We start from the raw sequence: 22,689 nt of genomic DNA on the forward strand, positions 1-22,689 counted from the left end.
TCGTGCACCCCTATGATTTGGCAATTGGTGATGCAAGGAATTGTAGTTTACTCTCGCCTAAATATGCAAGCACAGCCAAGTTATTGGCTAATCGTGTGCTTCTCATTTGAGGTGGACCTGTCAAGAATTTGAGGTTCTACGCCCGTGGATGATCCCGGCCTTGCAATCGGGAGGGGTATAGCACACTGAATTACGGCAAAAGCACGTTGCCGAGCTCGAGTTCAGTAGTAGAGCAGTAATAGGTGTCTCTGTTGAGCGAGAGTATTGTGACTGTAGTCGACCATCATTGATATCGGTCGGAGGCGGTGCTATGCGTGAGCCAGAAGTCGTGTCGTGCTCGACCACGCCAAGACCGGGTGTCTCAACCGCCCAGAGGTACCTTCTCGCTGCTTCGTTGGCCGATTTCGCACATGAAGACGAAGATCAAGATGGAAAGCATGAAGCGAATGTGGCGTAGCATCGTACGCTGTTTCGAGACCGGCTCGTGGGAATGCAGTCGTGAAAAGTGGATAGATGGCGGAAGCGATGAGAGATAACAGGTCGTGTGACTGCCAGCAGTCGTGTCGGCGTAGGGATGTGGCGGGTGTCGTGTTAGGAGATTGCCTGTAAGCAACAGGGAAGTGATGTTGTCGGAGTGGAGGCAGTCGAAACGTGGAAGTGGAGACAAAGAGTGGGAAGTTCGGGGAAACAAAGGTGCGTCAGCCGGAGCCGGGGCTGGATGCAGGGTTCAATGTCGCAAGAGACCAGACGAGAGTCACGAAACACTCCCTCACCACTACTCAACCATTTCTGCTTGTCAAGCAGAGAGGGGGCGCTCGGGCTGTTCTACCATTCTGTACTGTCACTCGTTTGGTTATTAACTGGAACGGACACGATTCCGGGATTCCGCACGCTGGTCCGTTTTGTGGGAAAGTCGTCGTCAGCTGCGCGACGGGAGATTGAGGGAAGACAAGGGCAAGAGATTGCGCTGCATACATCAGTACTGCGACGGTACATCTGTACCATTCATATTGGCCACCAAGTGATATACCGACCAACGAGGCCACTCCCGACATGGCCTCAGCTGGGCGAGGCGCAATAGCGAATGGTACGCTTCCTCCCACCACGACTCCCCAATCCCACGAGCCAGAATGCTAACACTCTACATGCAGAAGTTGAGGGTACTCTCCGCACCATCTTCCGCCGCTGCGTCCAATGTCCCGATACCACCCCCGTCTGCCCGCCCTGTAAATCCAACCAAATCTGCTCCCTCGTCCCCGCGACGTGCCAAGCCTGCGCCTACAACATCTGTATCAACAACCCTTCACCGGCCCCAGCCAATGCAGGGCCAAACATCGGTGCGATCGCTGGCGGGGTCATCGGCGGTATCATCGGCATCACCTTGCTCGTCTTTCTGATATGGCGCTTCTGGATCAAGAAGAGGCGGGAGCAGCAGGAGCGGGAGATGGAGGCGGAGGAGTGGGAGGATCAGGTGGAGGACGATATCGCGCAGCAGAAGCGTATGCATTCTTTCAACCATGATGCCGCGAGCACGAGGACGAGAGGAAGCCTGGCGAACAGCATTCTCAGCCGGGCGAGTAACATCATTCAGATCGCCTACATACCTGGCGTGACGAACCGGAATGGAGGAACTGGGTCGGGTCACAACAGTCTGATCGGTGGGAATGGACCTGTGCCTCCAATCCCAGCCGCGCAAAGACGTGGGCAGCAGTCACCGAAGAGTCCGCTCAGTAACGAAGGCGACATGCTGTTCTTCCGTCCTGGCGACTTACGAGACAGCTCATACTCCGCTACCTCCTCTCTGCGTTCTGTTGTGCCAGGCAACCGGGACACGACATACACCCAACACTCCATCACACCATCCCTCGCACGTCTTTCCATGGGAAGTGAAGGCTACAGAGACAGTACGGTAGAAACACCACCCGTGCCAGCCACAACCGTGGCCCGCGTCGCACCCAGAATGGTCAGCATCCGGACCAACTCTTCTGGAAATGGGTCGACCGAGCCGTCCGATTCGCCAAAGACAGAATCTCGAGACTTTGCGGACAAAAGTCGAGAGATCCAGATCATGATGCCTGGTGAAGGTAGCGGTGCCTCACCTTCGTCCTCCATGCGTGGAAAGGCGAAGCAAGTAACCGTAGGAGGCGCAGGTGCCAAAGGCCGTTTTCCTGTCCGTCAGCCGAGCGATGCTAGTGTTTCCGCCACGTCGACGCTTAGCGTGGCGAGACATGTACCTGCTATATCTTCTCCATTGGCGGAAGTCGACGACTCGGACGAAGAAGAAGGTGAAGTCTCCCGTCCATCGACCGGTCGTCCTCTTGAGGATCTTCTAAGTGGACCTCCTCCGCCTCTGGTCCAGCCAGCCGAGTCTCCCTTCTTCGATGCCTCCGAGCGACCTCCACCGAGCACAGGCGGAGCAGGAGGTCCGAACCCGTATTCCTCCATGGGAGCGAACATCGATCGACCGGGCCGTAGTGGCAAAGCGGCGCCTTTGAGCGATATTATTGAGGAAGCCACGAAGCGTGCGAGTAGGATACCTAGTCATGAGGGCTTGGGCGGGAAGCGAGACAATAGTCCATTTAGTGATGCGAATAGGATCGACTGAGATACCCACATGTACGCAAGGTTGCGGCAGGAGGCACATAGCCACTTTGCGGCGAGATACGATGAGCAGGCTCCGAATTCTAGCCGGGATATGATGAATATGAGATGAGCTGTGCTCGGAACTTTCCCAAGGTATGGATTTGGCATTCTCTATAAAAGCGGAAAGCTGTGACGGCAGGTCCGCGGAGTGCTTTTGGGTGTATCTTTCTTCAACATGTATGTCTGCGGTGACAGACCGACTTGTAGCAGACTTATCATGTAGCACGAAAGAAGCACTATTCGCTACAGACGCGGGTCTCATGCCCATTCATCTGTCCACTTCAGCCTCCCCTTTTGTACCACTCTAGTCCATTACCAGCCCCTCACGTAAGACCCGAAAGCCGAAACCCCCATCGTCCTTCTTCAGCTTAGCGAGCAGCCGCTCTTCAATTCCCCACGCGTTGATCCCACACTCGAATCTCCCGTCTTCCACCGCTTTCCGCCGATCGGGAGCTTCGCGCAGAGCTTCCTCTATACTGATCCCAGCTGGAAACGTGCGCACTGCTAGCCTCCGGACCAGGAAGCGGAGAGTGGGAAGCTGAGATAGTGGAGCTTGAAGGCTTGGTCGGAAGGAGGGCGATTCAGAGGTGTTGTGGGAGTTGGTCGGGGGAGGCTGAGGCCCAAGATGCCAGGAGGTGAGGAGCGCTGGGGTTTGCAGCGTTGATGTCGCGGTCCTCAGTGCGGCTGTAAGTTGGGTATAGCCTGGCTCCGATAGTTCGCTGCTTGTGGTGGTGGCATTTGTCTTGGCAAGGAGGGCAGCAGTCTCCTCAGCTGCTCTGGCGGGCCAGTGGAATGCGGATGCTGAGTCCAAGGCTAGGAAGGCCACGCGCCGGCTGAAAGAGTAGTGCCTGCTTTTGTCGAGGAGATAGTCTGGCAGAGCCGTCAGGGTGTCGGTGAGGGAGGCGAGGGATTGAGGGTAGAAGATGTGGACGTGCTTTAGTGCTTCCAGAAGAAGTGCATCGAGGTTTTCGGAGCTGATGTCTGGGATCTTGTTGCGGGCAAGGAGCTCGATCTGTTGGGCTAGTCGTGGGACGCAGAAGGCGTTATCGGTGTCGAAGATGACGGCGCAGCTGTCAAGGCCTCCGAGATTAGAAGGCAGTGCAGCGATAGCGGTGAGGTAGTACAGTAGGTGCGTCTTACCACCTCCTGGTGCAGTGGAAGTGAGTTCGATGATCGGTTGGGCGATCATAGTCGTGTTAGCATTTCGCTTGGTTTGCTCCACGATTGTGAGCACGCGGTCGAGTTGTGGAAGTCCAAAGTAAGACTTCTCGCCCTTGCGGCCCAGATGGAGTACCTGGGATATCTATAATTGCGGTCAGTAAATTCGACATATCGCGTAGCAAGAGTTTGCCATGGTGTTTCCGATACCTCGTCAAACCGCACCTGCTCAATCTCCATCAGCAGCCTCCTCCCCAGATCTTCTGCCATCTCCACTTCTTCCTTTGCTCATTATTCACAATAATTAGAACTTCCAGGTCACTTGCTCTCGCCGATTTCACCTGCTAGATTCTCTGCAGCAGTGTTGTGAACGACTGGTGCCAGCGCAATGCGGTGACCTCGCGACGCAAAATGGCGCCACTGGTTGAAGCTTTCCACCCAGCCCGACTACAGCAGCACATCCAATACCACGCCGACGGCAAAGTGCGTAAGCCACCGGTGGATTTGAAGCAGTGTCAGCTCAAGGAACTGGTGCAGTATGAGTGCCAGCTTGATGGGCCGCCAGAGAATCCGAAAAGCAAAATTGTTTGCGAAGCGGTCTTGAGGTTGTTTAGGACGTAAGTCGACTTTCGACCTTCAAATAACGGTGGTTATGTGGTTAGAAAGACTGCAAAAGGTCACTCACTAACGGCATTCCGTAGGTGTGCAAACGGGTCGACGGTGGAGACTACGAGCTGGGAGGATATACATGACGGAGGGATGAAGTGAGGTTGAAACGGTGTGCACGTGACGAGCAGCCCAAGAAGACGATGTTACTGCTCATACGCGGACACAGCTGCAAATGAAGTCGTGTGTCGAAGATGTGCTTTCCACGAAGACAATAATGTACAGGTCAACTCCGCCACCGTACGACGGTGGTGCTCCAAACGCCACGCTAAAGATACCATTCTCGCTCAGGCAGTTCTGACGCCGAATCTACCTCCTCGCACCACGGCGCTGGCCACCACGCCGCCAGTGACTCAGGTCATAATTGACCACGGCATTGTCCGTCCCGCCCTCGTTCGATCCTCTGTCGCCTGCTTGTCCCATACGAACCCCACCCTCCCCAACCACTCCACCGTCACTCAGCAGATCCGCAAAGCTTTCCTCCTTCCCCGCTGCCCATTTGCCGCTCACACCACCTCTCGCCTTACCCGGCCCACTAAGTATGTTGCCTCTCCTCTTCTCGGCCTTTTCAGCTCCGGCCTTGGCAGCCGTCGCGAGCTTCCTCAGCGCTTGCTCTGCCAGCATGCCTTCTTTCGTCGCCTCCTCGCGCATCTGTCGCACATCCTTTTCGCGTTTCGGAAAGACGGGTGTTTGCTGCCAGGAGTGTTTTGGCGGCAGTGCTGGGAAGTGTGAGGGTATGTACCCTGGTTGCGACCGTGAAGTGAGTGAGTGCAGAAGGCCGGAGAAGTCTGGTAGGGCAGGCTCGGCTGGATCGGGTTCGGGGATGGATGGGTATGATATGCTCTCGGGCAGCGGGAGCTGGAGTTGCGGTCTGAGTAGTGAAGCCGAAGCAGTGTTGGGCGTGAGTGACAGCGCCATGCTGAAGTCTTGCGCGATTGGTGTCATCCTCCTCCCGCTGTTCATTGATGTCCGTATATATGTTGCGAAGTGCAGCATGTACTCCTCGGTGTGCGATCGAAACATCTCTAGCGCTGCGGGCTGCACGCCATCGAAGCCGGCGGCAGTGAGAGCTGCGCCGATGCTTTTAAGCATTTGCGCTTGGGTGAACGCTGCACTCGGAGGCACGGGCTCGACATGCTCGGGTCGGTGCTGGGTGTGCTGTAGATTGCGGACTACTTGTCGCTTCTCTCGTGGTCGTTCGCGTGCTGCTGAGGAAGGTGAGGGGCGCTTCTCCGCCATAATATTGCCTGCTGACCAAGATCGAGTGTCTTGTTGCTCTTGATCACAGTACTCATGTCATGTTCAATCTCAGGCTATCAGGTTTCTCTAGTGTCCATGGTTGCACCATACTTCAAATTGGACGTACTGTAAGATCTTATCATGTAACCCGTGAAGCTCTGAGCAGTGAAGTGAACGAACGGAGCGTTTCCGCCTGCGCTGCGACCATATGAGGTTCCTCGCTTCTCTTCACTCACTTACGTTGATCTCGTCACGCTTACCGTCTCGACGCCCGGTCAAAGATGTACCGACTGTAGCCATCACTGACGACTGCTGAAAGCGAGGGTGTCGAATGTATCGCTTTATGCTACCCTGTCCGTCGGGGAGATTGCAATGATGTCGAAAGTGTACTGGCGAGCTGATGCCGTTCTGGTGTGATTGGGTCAGGCCAAGGAATCAGATACGCTCGCATTTGCATTTCTGCACCATGCCGCCCGATATGGTGGCACGCCGAAGAGTGAGAATCTCTACAAGACTGGAATGCAGAGAGTCAGGGATTCAGAGCACTGTCACTGTTGTGCTCGATCTTTCCGAACAAGTGACGAAGAAATCGAGAGCGAAACATTCAGTGCATTTGCCGAGCTTTGGGATCGGTCGTGGTTCTCGAGGCTATGGGTGATCCAAGAAGCGAATACTTATCTCGACAAGGTCAACATGTACTGCGGCTCACACTGGGTACGGCTAGAGCGATATCTCTCGGTACTCAGCTTCGACTTCATCGGCGCTCGTCATCTAGATGGATCAGATGTGGTGCTAGCCAAGAAACTCCGTGGCCAACATGACGACGAATTAATGATGAGGCATCCGCAAAAGCATGCTGCCATGTACCCAAAAGCTTCCTGGCGCAAATTCGCGACCAGATCGTCACGGAAATGCAGTGCTTTTAGTACTTGAAGCTAGTATATCTACATAGTATAGAACTCTCTATATATACTTAGTTAGCTTACAGGAACCGGAAAAGTTTCAGTTTCCTAGCATGAGTAGCTGTTATAGCAAGTCTCGTCACTTCGAGCTCCCCCCCTCGTTCATATGCAAACCTAGTACATATGATATGGGTGTCGGACGGTCTCCCAGGCACCAGACTCACCACGACGTCTAGGAATCTGGCAATTTCGGGTACCTGCCCTGCGCTTAAAGGTGTCTCGTATATCGAGGGCAAGCCGATTAACGCCCTTGCTATTCGTTCCGCTTCGATGATCTGCGTTGCAAAGGCAGCGAGGCTTCGACTCTTCTGGAACCCTTCGACTCTGTCCGTGGAAGCTAGCAAAGATACCGCTCGTCGTCGTACGAGCGAATCTCGACACTTCAAAGCGACCAAGTATAAGGATGGCATAATAAGTGGTTCAATCGAGGAGTTAGTCCGCGTATTCGAGGGCGTGCGGTCAACTCCGCCTATAAGGCTGTTTTCGTTGAGATACTGTTCGGCCAGGTCGAGGATGTAACTATTACGAACATATAATATATAATGCAGGAATAAGAGAACGAGGACTAGTTATTTTAGCCTTAATGTTATACACCTGCGGTATAAGGGGGTTAGAGCTCGTTAGACGAGTAAGTTCTAAGCGATAGGTCGGGTAAGTAACTACTCTAAGGTTTAACCTTTCGGCGGGTTAGTAACTTAGGTTAAACACGAACTATCTATATAGGAAAGGGCTTATCTATATATATAGGAGATTCGTATTCTAACTAGCTATTAGTCCGCTAGACTACTCGTCTAGTCGGATAGCTAGTTACGTATCTATCTAAGGTTTAGTAAAGTTAGCTAGTTACGTAATTCGCGGGTACGCCCTTAGCGCTTCCCTTTAAGGCTAAAATAACTAGTCCTTATTCTCCCTCTCTATACCCTATATTATATATTTATAATACTATCCCCCTCTTATACCTAAGCTTCGTCCCGAGCTTATAATATAAGTTATTTTCCTCTTTTTCTAATACTATAAGTAGAGAGCCGCTAACTCGAAAAGAACGCCGCGAACGATAAGCTCTACGAATCGAAGAGGAAGGTCGCGAGATACCTTCTCTATATACTTACTATCGGAACGCAAAAGTCGCGAAGGATAAGGAGCGTCCTCGCTATATAGTAGATATTTAGTATAGATCGTATTCGGAGTATATACGAAAAGGTACGTAAGGATATAACGTTACCGTTATATAGACCGAATAGGAACGGTTACGTACTTAGCGTCGTAAACTAAAGCGTTAGCTTAACGAGGCTAAAGAGAGCGTAACTAAGGCGATAATACGTATATATCGGTTAAGGAAGCAGCTCCGGGTCGCGGAAGAGCGGGAGGAGAAGGCTATTAGTAAGGAGTTTAAGGAACTATAATCGTTGCCTTCCGAAGGTCCCGGTACCCTAGCTACGTCTTCCGAGTATTTGCTAGTTCCGGAGAGAACGCTAGAGGAGTTAGACGGCGTTTTCTAGCTTCCCGTAGCGTCGTAGGCTAAGATATCTATAGTTTATAACGATACCTTTTAGACTCTTCCTAGCGGAGAATCTATCTTCGGTCCCGAGAGTAGTTTCGGTAATATTGCCGTAGGAGGGTCTATGTTACGGACACTGTGACACGATTGGTGGGATAAGCGAGTGGACAGGAAGTTAGGAGCGGAGGCTTCCGCTCCTGCAACTAATACGACTAACACTCCTTCGATCAGTCGGATTAGACACCACTAACTGAACTAACCGCGCTGCGATTAGTCGGATTAGTAGAGACACGAATCTCCTATGTATATAGAATGAGCGTTTCTTATGTAGGTAGTTCGTGTTCAACCTAAGTTACCAACCCGCCGAAAGGTCAAACCTTAGAGCAGTCACTTACCCGACCTATCGCTTAGAACTCACTCGTCTAACGAGCTCTAACCCCCTTGTACCGTAGGTGCATAACATTTTAAACACCCTTACAGTAGGTGAGTACCCTAAGCAAACAAATGGCTCCTAACAACGAAAGAGACGTTAGCATAGCTTCGACCGCTCGAGCTAGTGCCTCTACTAATGAAGACAGGACAAAGTATTCCGCTAAGCCGGACTTCTTCTATAGGGATCGTAACAAGCTCGATAACTAGTTGAACTAGATTATGCTATACTTCTCCCTTAAAGGTATTACAAGTAAACAACGACGCTGCCGCATCGCAGCATCCTACCTTCGAGGCGAAGCTCAAAGCTGGATACGTCCTAAATTGACTATAGTCCTACTCGAGAACAGAGACCCGGACGGGATCTTTGCCGACTTCTCGGAGTTCGCCAAACAGGTCAAGGGAATCTATAGACTTAGCAACGACCAGCAAGTCGCTATCCGGAACATCTAACACGTTACGTAAAGGGCCTCCGCATCCTAGTACACCGCCAAGTTCAAAGAGGTTTCTACTCGTACTAGATGGGACGGCAATGCATTAAGATCTATGTACTATCGAGGACTTAAAGACAACGTTAAGGACGAGCTTATAAGATACGGAGGACGCCAAGACACCTTAGAATACTTGTAGGAGGCTGCAATTAAGGTGGACGATATGCTCTACGAACGATACATAGAAAAACGCAATACCAATTAGGACCGCGGACGAATTGGCTATGCTCCCTACGGCCGGACCGGAGGACAGCAACGTCGCGACCCTGACGCTATAGAACTCGACGCTACTTAACGCAAGTTTGGAGGAGGCAAACCCAATAGAGCAGGAGCTAAGGGCAAGAACCACGCCTAGGGTAAGAAGCAAGGACTAAAGTGCTATTCGTGCGGAAAGGAAGGACACTACGCACGAGACTGCCGTAGCCGCAAGGTGCAACTACAGCAGAACTACAAGGCGGATCTCAGGGAGGTCAACGCTATGGAGATCAACGTCACAGAACGACGTAATCCATTTGCCGAACATATTCAGGAAGCCATTAACGTCATTCAGTCAGGAATGCACGTTAGTAAGGAATCAGCCAATAGCAATGCTGTACGACAAACGCAGTCCGAAATCGCCAATACGATAGGCTTAATGAAGAAACGACACCCCAATCGTAAGGACGAAATCATCGAATAGGAGAACAAGTTCCTCGAACTACTCGGAACGGTCTCTACGGATAACATCTACGTCATCCGCGACACGATAATAAAGATCGGAGAAAGCGTCGGAAAGGACCTAGATAACGAACACAAACAACTACACTGGACAGGATGTTACAACGACTCCTATACGACTCACTACTCGAGCAAGGCAGACTTAGGATGGTTCCCGAGTAAGCCTCGTCGAGAGTTCAATTCGACGGAATTATAGGGATCCAACAGTGCTGCGTATTAGCCCCCTATGTTCGAACTAGCGCTAGTTCGACAACGGCAACTATAGCAGGACAGGGACGACGGCATTTACGCCCGAGGAAGGTCTCCACCTCTACTTAGGTGGGAGGATACAACCCTGCAAGAAACACAACAACCTCAGGAGGAGGAATCCGACGATGAAGAAGAATTAAGACAACCAGTCGTAATGTACGATTAGGGAAGCTTCGCGCTGACCCCTGTTATACCAGACTCTAAGGACGGTCACGAGGACACGCCCGAGTCATCAGAATACGAATACACCGACGACGACAATAATAGCGATAACGAAACACTTAACTTTAGTGTCGACGCACTAGAACCAATCAGACGAATAATTCTTACAATAGTCAGACAACACGAGGAAGTCTTCCCGAAGGTGCAAGGGAAACGACGACTACATCGAAACAACTTTGACTTGCTACTTAACAACCTACGGAGGGAATTTTGGGATTATCGACAAATCAACCTCGAAGGAGGGCAAACCTATGTACGAGATATACCCCCGATAGGAAGCAAGTTCGACGGATCTAGAGGATATCACGCCCTAGACGGGATCTACATCAGCAAGAACATGCGAGACTACGTTAAGGTGCTTGCATAGCGATTCGACGAGATCTACATAATACAGGAAAACTAGCAGAACGACCTTATTACAGAATAAGAGATGATCTAGCAGTGCAAGACTGCGTCACACAAATGGTTACACGCTACAACCTACAGACTCCTACCACTACTAGTGTAGAAGGGACAGATTTTCGGTAAACTATTATTATCGACTAAAGGACTAGTATCGACAAGTATCGAACAAGGAAGAATTACACTATAGCCTAAGGATGGACCCCTTAGTTGGGAAGTCTGCCTTAAGGACCCCGAGCTTCTAGCAGCTCTAGAGACAAAAAACTAGGAGAGCCCGTTAGTAAGAACAGATTACGGGAACTTAACAACACGAATGTTTAACAGACTTTAGTAGCAGTCCTACGCACCAAATGCATCATACAAGGACACGAAATAATAGCAATAATCGACTCCGGAGCCAACGGAACGTTTATATTAGCCCAATTCGTGCAACGACACGGGATCGCAACCCGAAGGAGGAAGAATGGCGGGTACAAGCTAATAGCCGTCGATAGCTCATCCCTACCCGACGTAGATAGTAAAACGATGCTACTATCCCTAGCGATGCAACAGCACCACGAGACGATAGTCCTAGACGTCGTGCCTATAGCCAGACACGATATCGTATTAGGCACGCCTTGGTTGGAACGTCACAACCCACACATAGAGTGGAAAACGAGAGTACTCACATTTGAGCGATGCGTATGCGTTACCGACATCGAGCCTACACGCCGGCAGAGTTCAGCGGTAGATGAGGAACGACAGCATACATATATAGCTGATCAACAACCGAAACAGGAGCTACGTAGTAGCCCAAGCTCGACAGATGCCGGAATAGATCCACCGGATCAACAAGTTAGAGCGAAGGAGGACAAGGACGCACCTCTAGGAATCCCTAAAGAGTTTACACGATGGAAACGCCTCTTTCAGGAAGAGACAGGGCTCGCGGCCTTGCCTAAACACAGACCATAGGATCACAAGATACCAATCCAGCCTAGTAAGGAACCACTATAGGGACCACTTTACGCATTATTACAACGAGAGCTAGAAGAGCAGCGAAGCTAGATAGACAAGAACCTATCTAGGGGATGGATTGAGAAATCCTAATCGCCTGCCGCTTCACCCTTAATGTTTGTTCCGAAGAAAGGAGGAAAACTACGCATAGTTATCGACTACAGACGACTAAACTTAATAACGATTAAGAACCGATATCCGCTACTAAACATCGAAGAAATGAAGAACCGACTCACGGGTTCTACATGGTATTCGAAGATCGACCTACGGGACGCCTTCTACGCAGTACGTATAGCACCCGGAGAAGAGTAGAAGACAGCCTTCAGAACGCGCTTCGGACTATACCAATTCCGAGTTATGCTAATGGGCTTGACAAATGCGCCAGCAATATGCCAAGAAATTGTCAACGACGCTCTACGCGACGTCCTCGACATTATAGTAATCGCCTATATGGACGATGTGCTCATCTTCACAAATGGTCCTCGAGAATTATACGCCAGACACGTCGGCGAGGTACTCGAACGCCTTAGCAATTTAGGCTTCAAAACTGCACCCGAGAAGTGCAAGTTCTTCTATAAGGAGGTCGACTTCTTAGGCTTTATCGTTGGAGTTAACGGCATTCGCATAGATCCGGAAAAGACTAAGTCAATTATAGAATGGCCTACCCTAACGACAGTCCGAGACATTCAAGCATTCCTCGGACTAGCCAACTATAACCGAAAATTCATTAAGGATTACTTAAGGATAGCCACGCCCTTAACTAACCTAACGAAAAAGGATATCTATTAGAATTAGACGACGATACAGGAGCAAGCCTTTTAGGAGCTAAAAGAACTTAGTACATCCGCACCAACGCTCGCTATGTTCGATCTAGAACGAGATGTTATTATCGAAACCGATGCCTCCGACTTTGCTATTAGTGCTTACCTTACACAGGAGCACAATAGAAATCGACACCCAATCGCGTACTTCTTAAGGAAGATGACGCCAGCGGAACAAAACTATAAGATCTACGACAAGGAACTGCTTGCGATCGTCGCAGCATTGCGACACTAGAGAATATACTGTAAAGGAGCTACAGGACTAACTATCTACTCGGATTATAAGAATCTGCAATTCTTTATAACTACTAAAGATCTTTCGAGACGACAATGTCGATGGTTAGAGCTACTTAGACAATACAAGTTTAACATTATTTATACTCTAGGAAAAGACAATAGGCGCGCCGATGCGCTAAGCAGACGAAGCGACTACACGGAGGGCAACGAGCCCAAACCAAAACAGGTGCTAAAGGTTAACAAGGACGGAAGCCTTAGTGCAAAGACTTAAGAGTTTAACTTAACTCTTCGGGTTCTACGAGACGATAACGAAGAATTCCTAGTCGAGCATAGCAAGTACAAGGTACCGCCACTTAAGGAAAACGACTACATACGAGATCACTATAATAGGGAAGACTCCGGTTACCTAGGTGTTGCTCGAACAATAGAATACATTCGACGGAACTTCGCCTTCCTAGATATAAGACAAAAGGTCTCAGAATACATTAAGAAGTATGTTAGTTGCAACAAGAACAAGTCTTCGCGGCACGCGAAGTACGGCAACTTACAATTCCGGGAACCACCCGAAAAACTATAGGAAGAAGTTATAATAGACTTTATAACCGATCTTCCTAAGTCACCCGACCTAGTGACAGGAGTACACTACAACGGTATCCTAGTCATGGTCGACAGGCTGACTAAGTACGCACACTTCATTCCCTGTAGCAAGACGATTACGGCCCCGCAGTTAGGCTGCCTTGTGCTCGATCGCCTTATGCGCTACCACGGGATACCAAAGGTTTTTATTACCGACAGAGACACTAAGTTCACATTAAACTACTAGAAAACACTTGTCGCCGCAATAGGACTCAAACACAAGCTATCCACAGCATTCTATCTAGAAACGGACGGTTAAACCGAGAGAATAAACTAAAATCTCGAGCTATACCTCAGGCACTACATAAACCTAGCCCAAAACAACTAGGTAGAAAAACTACCGATGGCCTAGGTTGCGCTTAACAACAATGCCTCCGAGACTACTAGCGAGTTACTATTCTACGCTAATTACGGCAAGGATCCGAACCTGTTTATAGAACTACGCGAAGGACTAGCATCTAAGGAAGCTTTAGTTAAAGCCTCCGAACTTAAGGACGTCTACTACAAATTACGACAAAATATCACCAAATCTTAGCGAGCTCTAGTAAGGACAAGATTTAAAGCCTTAAAAACGGCGCCTTAGCTGAAGACGGGGGATAAGGTGTATCTCCTAACGAAGAACCTAAAAACTAAGAGAGGAACAAAGAAACTAGATCATGTAAAGGTCGGACCGTTTCTAATCGCTGAGAAAAGAGGCGAACTCAACTACCGACTCGAACTACCCAGGGATGCTAGGGTGCACCCCGTATTCTACGTTTCCCTCCTCGAACTAGCGCACCTAGACACCGCGCTTCAAACGACATTCTACTACGAGTCCTAAGAAAACTAGGAATGGGAAGTAGAAGAAATCCTAGAGAAAAGAGGTTAGAAATACCTAGTCAAATAGAAAGGATACCCTAGCGAAGACAACACGTGGGAACTAAGGACTTACCTCAAGAACTGCCAAGGACTCCTCCGGGACTTTTACCGGCGTTAACTATTAGCGCAGCCATAAGATCGTCCCAAAAGTTGTTAGGCAATTTCTAGAGCCCGGCCCATTCGCCAGGACTTATTTTAAGAACACTATGGACCGGCTAAGGCAACGCCTCCGCCTCGACGCCCTCTTCTAACGACGGAAGTAACGATGCCTCGACATTATTAGCAACCTCCAGATTGTTAAGCTCTTCACTAACCGTATCGTCCGTCCGATTTTTAGCAAGTCGAAGCTGCTTGTGAACTCGAACCTTCTTTTGTCGCCTCGCAGTAAGCTACTGCAACAAAGAGATCTCCTCCTCCTTAAGCTGCTCCAGCTCTCTCCGCAGCTTGTTCCGAGTCTCCCGAAGCCTGATCTACTAAGGAGCAGTTAGGGTTACGTTGCAGTTGGTGTAACCCTTCCGCACGTACTCAGAATAGCGTTTCGATTTCGCGCCAATTACACATTTCGGTTTTGGATCGCCAGGCTTTACCTTTGCATTTTAACAACTAGAACAAGGAGCCATTTCTGTACTAGTCGCGACCTCTAATGAGAGTTGGGTTCGGTATTGAGTGGAAGATGTCAGAGGCATGACGAAGCTTATGGGATCACTAAAACAGCGGACCTCTATTACTTAAGGTTCCGAGGACGGAACTAGTATAGAAGGGGATGGTGTTACGGACACTGTGACACGATTGGTAGGATAAGCGAGTGGATAGGAAGTCAGGAGCGGAGGCTTCCGCTCCTGCAACTAATACGACTGATACTCCTTCGATCAGTCGGATCAGACACTACTGACTGAACTAACCGCGCTGCGATTAGTCGGATCAGTAGAGACACGAATCTCCTATATATATAGAATGAGCGTTTCTTATGTAGGTAGTTCGTGTTCAACCTAAGTTACCAACCCGCCGAAAGGTCAAACCTTAGAGCAGTCACTTACCCGACCTATCGCTTGGAACTTACTCGTCTAACGAGCTCTAACCCCCTTGTACCGCAGGTGCATAACAGTCTAGCAATTCTTAAGGTAAGTCTTAAGTTCCTATATATTATCTTCGTTTAAGTAACCTTTCTATTTAACTAGGTATCTCTAACCTTTCTTTTCTAGGATTCCTTCTACCTCCTACTCTTAGTTTTCTTAGGACTTATAGTAGAATATCGTTTAAAGCGCGGTATCTAGGTGCGCTAGTTCGAGGAGGGAAACGTAGAATATAGGGTATACCTTAGTATCCCTAGGTAGTTCGAGTTAGTAGTTAAGTTCGCCTCTTTTTTTAGCGATTAGAAACGGTCCGACCTTTATATAATCTAGTTTCTTTATTCCTCTCTTAGTTTTTAGGTTCTTCGTTAGGAGATATACCTTATCCCCTATCTTTAGCTAAGGTACCGTTTTTAAGGTTTTAAATCTCGTCCTTATAAGTGTTCGCTAAGATTTAGTAATATTTTGTCGTAGTTTGCCGTAGACATCTTTTAGTTTAGAGGCTTTAACTAAAGCTTCTTTAGATGCTAGTCCTTCGCGTAGTTCTATAAATAGGTTTAGGTCCTTGCCGTAGTTAGCGTAGAATAGCGATTCGCTAGTCGTCTCGGAGGCATTATTATTAAGTACAACCTAGGCTATTAGTAGCTTTTCTACCTAGTTGTTTTAGGCTAGGTTTATATAGTGCCTAAGGTATAGCTCGAGATTTTAGTTTATTCTCTCGGTTTGACCGTCTATTTCCGGATAGAATACTATAGATAGCTTATGTTTAAGTCTAATTGCTACGACAAGTGTTTTCTAGTAGTTCGATATGAACTTAGTATCTCTATCGGTAATAAAAACCTTTAGTATCCCGTAGTAGCGTATAAGGCGATCGAGCATAAGGTAGCCTAACTATAGGGCCGTAATCGTCTTACTATAGGGAATAAAGTATATATACTTAGTTAGCCTATCGACTATAACTAGGATACCGTCGTAGTATACTCCTATTACTAGGTTAGGTAACTTAGGAAGATCGGTTATAAAGTCTATTATAACTTCTTCCTATAGTTTTTCGGGTAGTTCCCGAAATTATAAGTTACTATACTTCGCGTAGCGCGAAGATTTGTTCTTATTATAACTAATATACTTCTTAATATATTCTAAGACCTTTTATCTTATATTCGGGAAGGCGAAGTTCTGTCGAATATGTTCTATTATTCGAGTAACACCTAGGTAACCGGAGTCCTCCCTATTATAGTAATCTCGTATATAGTCGTTCTCCTTAAGTAGCGGTACTTTATACTTACTATACTCGACTAGGAATTCTTCGTCGTCGTCCCGTAGAACCCGAAGAGTTAAGTTAAACTCTTAAGTCTTTATACTAAGGCTTCCGTTTTTGTTAACCTTTAGTACCTATTTTAGTTTAGGCTCGTTGCCCTCCGTATAGTCGCTTCGTCTGCTTAGCGTATCGGCGCGCCTATTGTCTTTTCCTAGAGTATAAATAATATTAAACTTATATTATCTAAGTAGCTCTAACTATCGATACTATCGTCTCGAAAGATCTTTAGTAGTTATAAAGAATTATAGATTCTTATAATCCGAGTAGATAGTTAGTCCTATAGCTCCTTTATAGTATATTCTCTAGTATCGCAATACTACGACGATCGTAAGTAGTTCCTTATCGTAGATCTCGTAGTTTTGTTCCGCTAGCATTATCTTCCTTAAGAAGTACGCGATTAGGTGTCGATTTCTATTATACTCCTATATAAGGTAAGTACTAATAGCAAAGTCGGAGGCATCGGTTTCGATAATAATATCTCGTTCTAGGTCGAATATAGCGAGCGTTAGTATCAAGACCCTCGCGGGGGACTAGTAGCACGTAACTACCGGAACGCTTATAGCGGGCGCTCCCGTAAGCGCATACTTATAAGGTACGATCTAGACGCTCTACGCGAAAGGTCGCACCGGGCGCGCGAGGCGCGACCTAGTAGATATATATAAGTACGGAGGTGTTAGTAGTTAGGAGCTTCGTGCTCAACCTTAAGTATAGGAGTTAGCGATAGGTTTTACCTACTACTAATTAGTTACGCTTCTGTCTACGTATTAACCGTCTACGCCTAGTTACCTTCCTGCCCTATTAGCAACCCCTTATAACATTTTGAGCACTACTTCTAGGGAAGTATTAGGGGACATTTGAAATTACTAACATTAGCGTATGTCTAGTACTACATCGGGAAGCAGCGTTAAATTAGAGGTTTAGACGCTATCACCCGACGACAACGACCGAACCGTCGACTTGGTTACTAGCTAGATCGAGCAGGTACATATAGCCGACATATCGACTATAGGATCTACTACGGGGACCGCCGGGGTAGCGGGACCTAAGGCTAACAAGCCGTAGGAGTTTACCGGCAACTAGCGACAGTTTAAGACGTTTAAGATGCAGTGCTTGCTTATATTTAAGATATACTATAAACAATTCGGCACTTAGACGAAGAGGCTAATATTTATCTCTTCGTACCTTCGAGGACCGGCCGCCGAGTAGATCTAGCCTTATCTAGAAGATTACTTAGGAAACGACTAGCCCTCGGACCGTCGTATAACTACTAGGGAGATTTTCTCTACGGAAGCAACGATACTTACTAAAATCGAAGAGACCTTCGGTTAGGGTAATAATCGCTTCGAAGCCGAACGAGATCTACGATAGTATAGATAGAGAAACTCCGCTACTAAGTATAAAGTAGAGTTTTAGACTCTTATACTTAGGACCGGATAGAATAACACCGCCCTCGTAGACGCGTTCTATATAGGTCTAAAGGAAGGAGTTAAAGACGAGATCGTTCGATAGGGTCGACCTAATACGTAGGTCGCTATGTTCGAACTCGCTATTAAGATCGATACCCGTCTCTAGGAGAGATAATAGGAAAGGTCTAAAAGGATCGTAGTACGAACCGCCAACTCGGGATAGTAGAGGCAGCCCTAGAAGTAGCGAAACGACTACTATAGGCTATAGCCTATAGAATTGGACGCTACTCGCGGACAACCTAAGAGAGGACGATAAGGAAAGCCTAAGTAGGGTCCGCGACAACACTATAAGGCTATAGAGCGGAAGCCTTTTAATAAGTCCAATCTCGAGTGCTATAACTATAGCAAGAAAGGACATTTTGCTCGCGAATACTAGGCAAGGAAGCAGATTTATAACCTACGACGACCTAAGCAGGTTCGCGCTACAAAGCCCGCGCTACAAACGGCAGCGGCTACTAGAGTAATAGATTACTCTAAGTTAATATAGACGTTATGCTACGACGATAACTATTCTATCTACCTAAGCGACAAGGACGGATCGGGATAGTTTCTACGTAATAAGAAGGTACAATCCGTATACGTACTACGAGGAACCCTATCTACCGTTCTAACGACAACGCCGGTTCCGCGACACGAGGTCGAGGAGTCCGATAAAGACTATAAGATAGTCGAGGAAGTCGAGGAGTCCTCCGAGGAGGAATTATGCGATCCCCGTCCCGCGAACAACGTTATTCGCTAGGACCTCGCCGATAGAGACATCGGTATAAACTACCTACGGATAGTCCGATTATATTAGCCTAAGGCTTGCCCCTAGGTTAACGGAGTGCAATACGTAGATTAGGAGCGGTATAACTCTATAATTACGTCTCTTCGCCGACAAATACGGGTTTTACCTATAGTTCGAGGACCGACCTCCTATAGCCGAATAGTATAGGAAGTTGTACCGTTCGGAAGCGAGTTTACGCCGCGCGGAGGATACTTCACCCCCGATAGGATTAGTGTACTCTACGCGCTATGCCGCGACGTCGACGACCTAAGGGCTAGGTATACACGTAACGCCGCCGAACAATAGGATAGAACTAGGGTTCTACCTCTGTCGTTACTAGATAAAAGTTGTTTTCCTCTAGTCCTAGTTCGAAGAGGAACCGGACGACGAGCGGGAAACGACGAGGTCCGCCGAAATTAGACCCTCGGACGGACTAAGGAGGGCTACAACGATATGCTACGACTAAGGCTAGGTACGCAAACAACCTTAGAGTGTAGGTGCACATTAACGACTAACTAGCCCGGGCGCTAGTAGATTTAGGGTGCACTAGAATCTTTATAACGCCAAAGTTCGCTAAGACAGCGAAGATCTGCCTATACGCGAAGGAGAATGCTTTCCCGCTACACGCAATCGACGGAAAGCTAGTTACGTACAACAATAGATTAGTTAACGAAGAGACCGAGATAGTACCTCTACGGATAGGACGCTATCGAGAGACGATTTAGTTCGACATTACGGAGTTACCGGGCTCGGATATAGTGTTGGGACTACTATAGCTAAAGAACGCCAACCCTTACGTCGACTAGAAAGCTAAGAGAATCTAGTTTCTAGAACTCTTAGAATCGATACCTCTACCTATAGTGCGGGACGCACTAGGCAAGATCGAAATATATGCGGTAACTTTAGACGAGATGCTAAAGAACATCCTAGACCTAAAACAGGACGTCTAGGTCCTTTAGGTAAAGGCTACCGGATCCGATGTTACGATCGACTTCTAGGTTCCGGACGAATACCGAGAGTTCGCTACTCTCTTCGAACAAGAACCTAACTAGGAAGCGTTACTAGAACATTAGGAGTAGGACTACGAGATACCCCTACTCCTAGGTAGGACGCCTACGAAACAATTAGTTCGACCGCTATCCGCGGCTAAACTAGAAATACTACGGAAGTATTTAGAGGATAACCTCCGTAAAGGATTTATTCGCGAGTTACAGTTACTAGTAGGATACCCTATCCTATTCGTCCCTAAGGGTAAGGACGACTAGCGACTCTATATCGACTACCGTAGACTAAACGATATTACGGTAAAGAACAGTTATCCCCTACTACTACTATTAGAATTGCAAGATCGCTTATAAGGCGCGGTATAGTTCTCGAAGTTCGACATACTAGGAGCGTATAATCGAATTCGGATTAAGATAGGCGAAGAATAGAAGACCGCGTTCCGGACTCGGTTCGGACACTACGAATACATAGTTATGCTATTCGGGTTAACGAACGCCCTAGCGAGCTAGCAGGCCTTTATTAACAATATATTACGAGAATATCTCGACGTCTTCGTAGTAGTCTACTTAGATAATATCCTCGTTTACTCCCGAACGCTCGAAGAACACAAGGTACACGTACGCAAAGTGTTGTAGAAGCTATAGGACTACAAGCTACGGGTTAAGCCGCAGAAGAGCGAGTTTTATAAGCACGATATGCACTTCCTAGGCTACGTAGTAGCCTAGGATAGCATCAAAATAGATACTAAAAAGGTCTATATAGTAAAGGAGTAGCCGATACTAACTAACGTTAAAGAAGTATAATCCTTCCTTAGGTTCGCTAACTTCTATCGGAGGTTTATCGCGAACTACTCCCGAATTACGGTACCACTTACTTTACTTACTACTAAAGATATACCGTTCGTATAGGAGAAATCCTAACGGGAGGCATTCGAGGAACTTAAGCTTCGGTTTACTAAGCAACCGATATTACTAGTGTTTGACCCTAACAAACCTATTACCGTCGAAACAGATGCCTCCGACGTAGCGCTAGGGGCATGCTTAAGTTAACTAGGACTAAGTAGACGACTACAACCCGTAGCCTACTACTCGAGGAAGCTGTCTAGACCCGAGCTCCGCTACGACGTCTATAATAAGGAGCTTCTAGCTATAGTAGACGCCTACAAAGCGTAGCGAGTCTACCTAGAAGGACCCAAATACTAGGTTACGGTCTATACGGATTATAAAAACTTACGATACTTTACAACTAGCAAGGAGTTAGTTAGGCGACAGATCCGCTAGAGCGAAGAGCTCTCTAGCTTCAACTATAAGATCGTCTATCGTAAGGGATCCGAAAACGAACGAGCTAATATACTTAGTCGTAGGACTAACTATATAAGAGGTATTAAGAAGGAACGACATACGATCCTTTAAGAAAACAACGATAGCACGCTAGGAGTTAACCGACTCGCGGCTACTACTATTGTTAGATGGACGAGCGACTTCTAGAACACACTAAGGGAAGCGCTTATCCGGGATCTAACAGCTATCTCCGTTACTACTAATATAGGCCGATAGGAAGACTAGGAAGAAGATAACGGACTCCTCTTATTCTAAGGATTAATATACGTACCTATATCCTTAAGAATAGAGTTGCTCCGAACTTATTACGACATACCCTAAGCTAGACACCTAGGAGTGTCTAAGATAAATTAGATCATCCGGGTAAGCTATTACTTCCCCGGAATAAGTAAGGCCATCGAGGACTATATCCGTCGATATAACACTTACCGAAGAAGCAAGAACGACCGTTACCGGCCGTATAGCTTGCTCTAACCCTTAAAAGTACCCGAGCGACCCTAGCAGTTACTCGCAATAGACTTTATTATAAAACTACTACTATCTAAGGAGCTAGCAACAAACGAAGTCTTCGACGGCATTATAGTAGTAGTAGATCGATTTACCAAATTTAGGAAGTTTATTCTATACCGGGAAAACTTTAAAACAGAAGATATTACTTAAGTCTTTATTAAATAGGTCGTAGCACTGCATAGCATGCTACGGGACCTAGTCACTAATCGAGGATTAGTGTTTACATCCAACCTCTAGATAGCTCTTATAAGGCAGTTCTAGGTTAAGCATCGACTTAGCACCTCGTTCTACCCTTAGACGGATAGATAGACTAAGCGCTTAAATTAAACGCTAGAACAATACCTTAGAGCTTACGTCAACAAGGACTAAAATAATTAGGTAGAACTGCTACCGATAGCGCAATTAGCTTACAATAGCACGCCGTCCGAGTTAACTAGACTCTTACCATTTCAACTAGCATACGGCACCTAAATGAACGACGTACCGATCGTCAACCCTAGCGACCCTAGCCCGGCTACAACCGATCGGGCGGCACGTTTACTCGATATGCAAAACTTAGCACGGCTCGATCTCTAGTTTTACTAACAAAATATAGCACGTTATACTAACCGCAAGAGAATTAAGGGACTAATTCTTAAAGAGGGGGACAAGGTATATCTCCTCCGCCGAAATATTAAGTTAGATAAGCTAAGTAAGAAATTGGATGCGGTTAAGCTTAGTCCGTTTAGGATTAAGGCTAAGAAGGGACCTGTTAACTTTGCCTTACAGCTACTAAAGCAGATAAGGATACACCCGGTGTTCTATGTCTCGCTACTTGAACTAGCAGCGCCGGACGCCGCGCTACAAATAGAACTATTACTACTCGACCCCGAGGTCGAAGAACTAGTATATACCGTTAATAGGATCCTCGATAATGCCTAGATAAACGGTTAGCAAAGGTACTTAGTTAAATAGAAAGGGTATAGCTATACCGAGGCTACCTAGGAGCCGCTA

General features: G+C 47.5%; 5 protein-coding genes across 5 annotated transcripts; 3 read left to right on the forward strand and 2 right to left on the reverse strand.

Moving 5' to 3' along the window:
* Nucleotides 1-1,053: 1,053 nt before the first annotated feature.
* Nucleotides 1,054-2,605, forward strand: OPY2 (overproduction-induced pheromone-resistant; the record flags this gene model as incomplete). Its single annotated transcript, XM_064834019.1, has 2 exons — nucleotides 1,054-1,087; nucleotides 1,152-2,605. 2 exons carry the CDS (start codon nucleotides 1,054-1,056, stop codon nucleotides 2,603-2,605), a joined length of 1,488 nt encoding a protein of 495 aa, XP_064698980.1.
* A 342-nt stretch (nucleotides 2,606-2,947) lies between these two features.
* Nucleotides 2,948-4,071, reverse strand: LTS14_001311 (uncharacterized protein; the record flags this gene model as incomplete). Its single annotated transcript, XM_064834020.1, has 2 exons — nucleotides 2,948-3,946; nucleotides 4,012-4,071. 2 exons carry the CDS (start codon nucleotides 4,069-4,071, stop codon nucleotides 2,948-2,950), a joined length of 1,059 nt encoding a protein of 352 aa, XP_064698981.1.
* A 141-nt stretch (nucleotides 4,072-4,212) lies between these two features.
* On the forward strand, nucleotides 4,213-4,569 carry LTS14_001312 (uncharacterized protein; the record flags this gene model as incomplete). The annotated part of the gene is made up of 2 exons (XM_064834021.1): nucleotides 4,213-4,418; nucleotides 4,503-4,569. The coding sequence occupies 2 exons, from the start codon at nucleotides 4,213-4,215 to the stop codon at nucleotides 4,567-4,569; spliced, it is 273 nt and encodes a 90-aa protein (XP_064698982.1).
* A 207-nt stretch (nucleotides 4,570-4,776) lies between these two features.
* Nucleotides 4,777-5,706, reverse strand: LTS14_001313 (uncharacterized protein; the record flags this gene model as incomplete). Its single annotated transcript, XM_064834022.1, has 1 exon — nucleotides 4,777-5,706. The coding sequence occupies one exon, from the start codon at nucleotides 5,704-5,706 to the stop codon at nucleotides 4,777-4,779; it is 930 nt and encodes a 309-aa protein (XP_064698983.1).
* Nucleotides 5,707-6,225: 519 nt separating this feature from the next.
* LTS14_001314 (uncharacterized protein) lies at nucleotides 6,226-6,631 on the forward strand (the record flags this gene model as incomplete). The annotated part of the gene is made up of 1 exon (XM_064834023.1): nucleotides 6,226-6,631. A coding segment is annotated over one exon (406 nt), but the record flags the coding sequence as incomplete, so codon positions are not given.
* Between the last annotated feature and the right edge of the window lie 16,058 nt (nucleotides 6,632-22,689).

This window comes from Recurvomyces mirabilis, assembly GCF_035927965.1.
Source record: "Recurvomyces mirabilis strain CCFEE 5264 chromosome Unknown scaffold_2, whole genome shotgun sequence".
Taxonomy (NCBI): Eukaryota; Fungi; Ascomycota; class Dothideomycetes; order Mycosphaerellales; family Teratosphaeriaceae; genus Recurvomyces; species Recurvomyces mirabilis.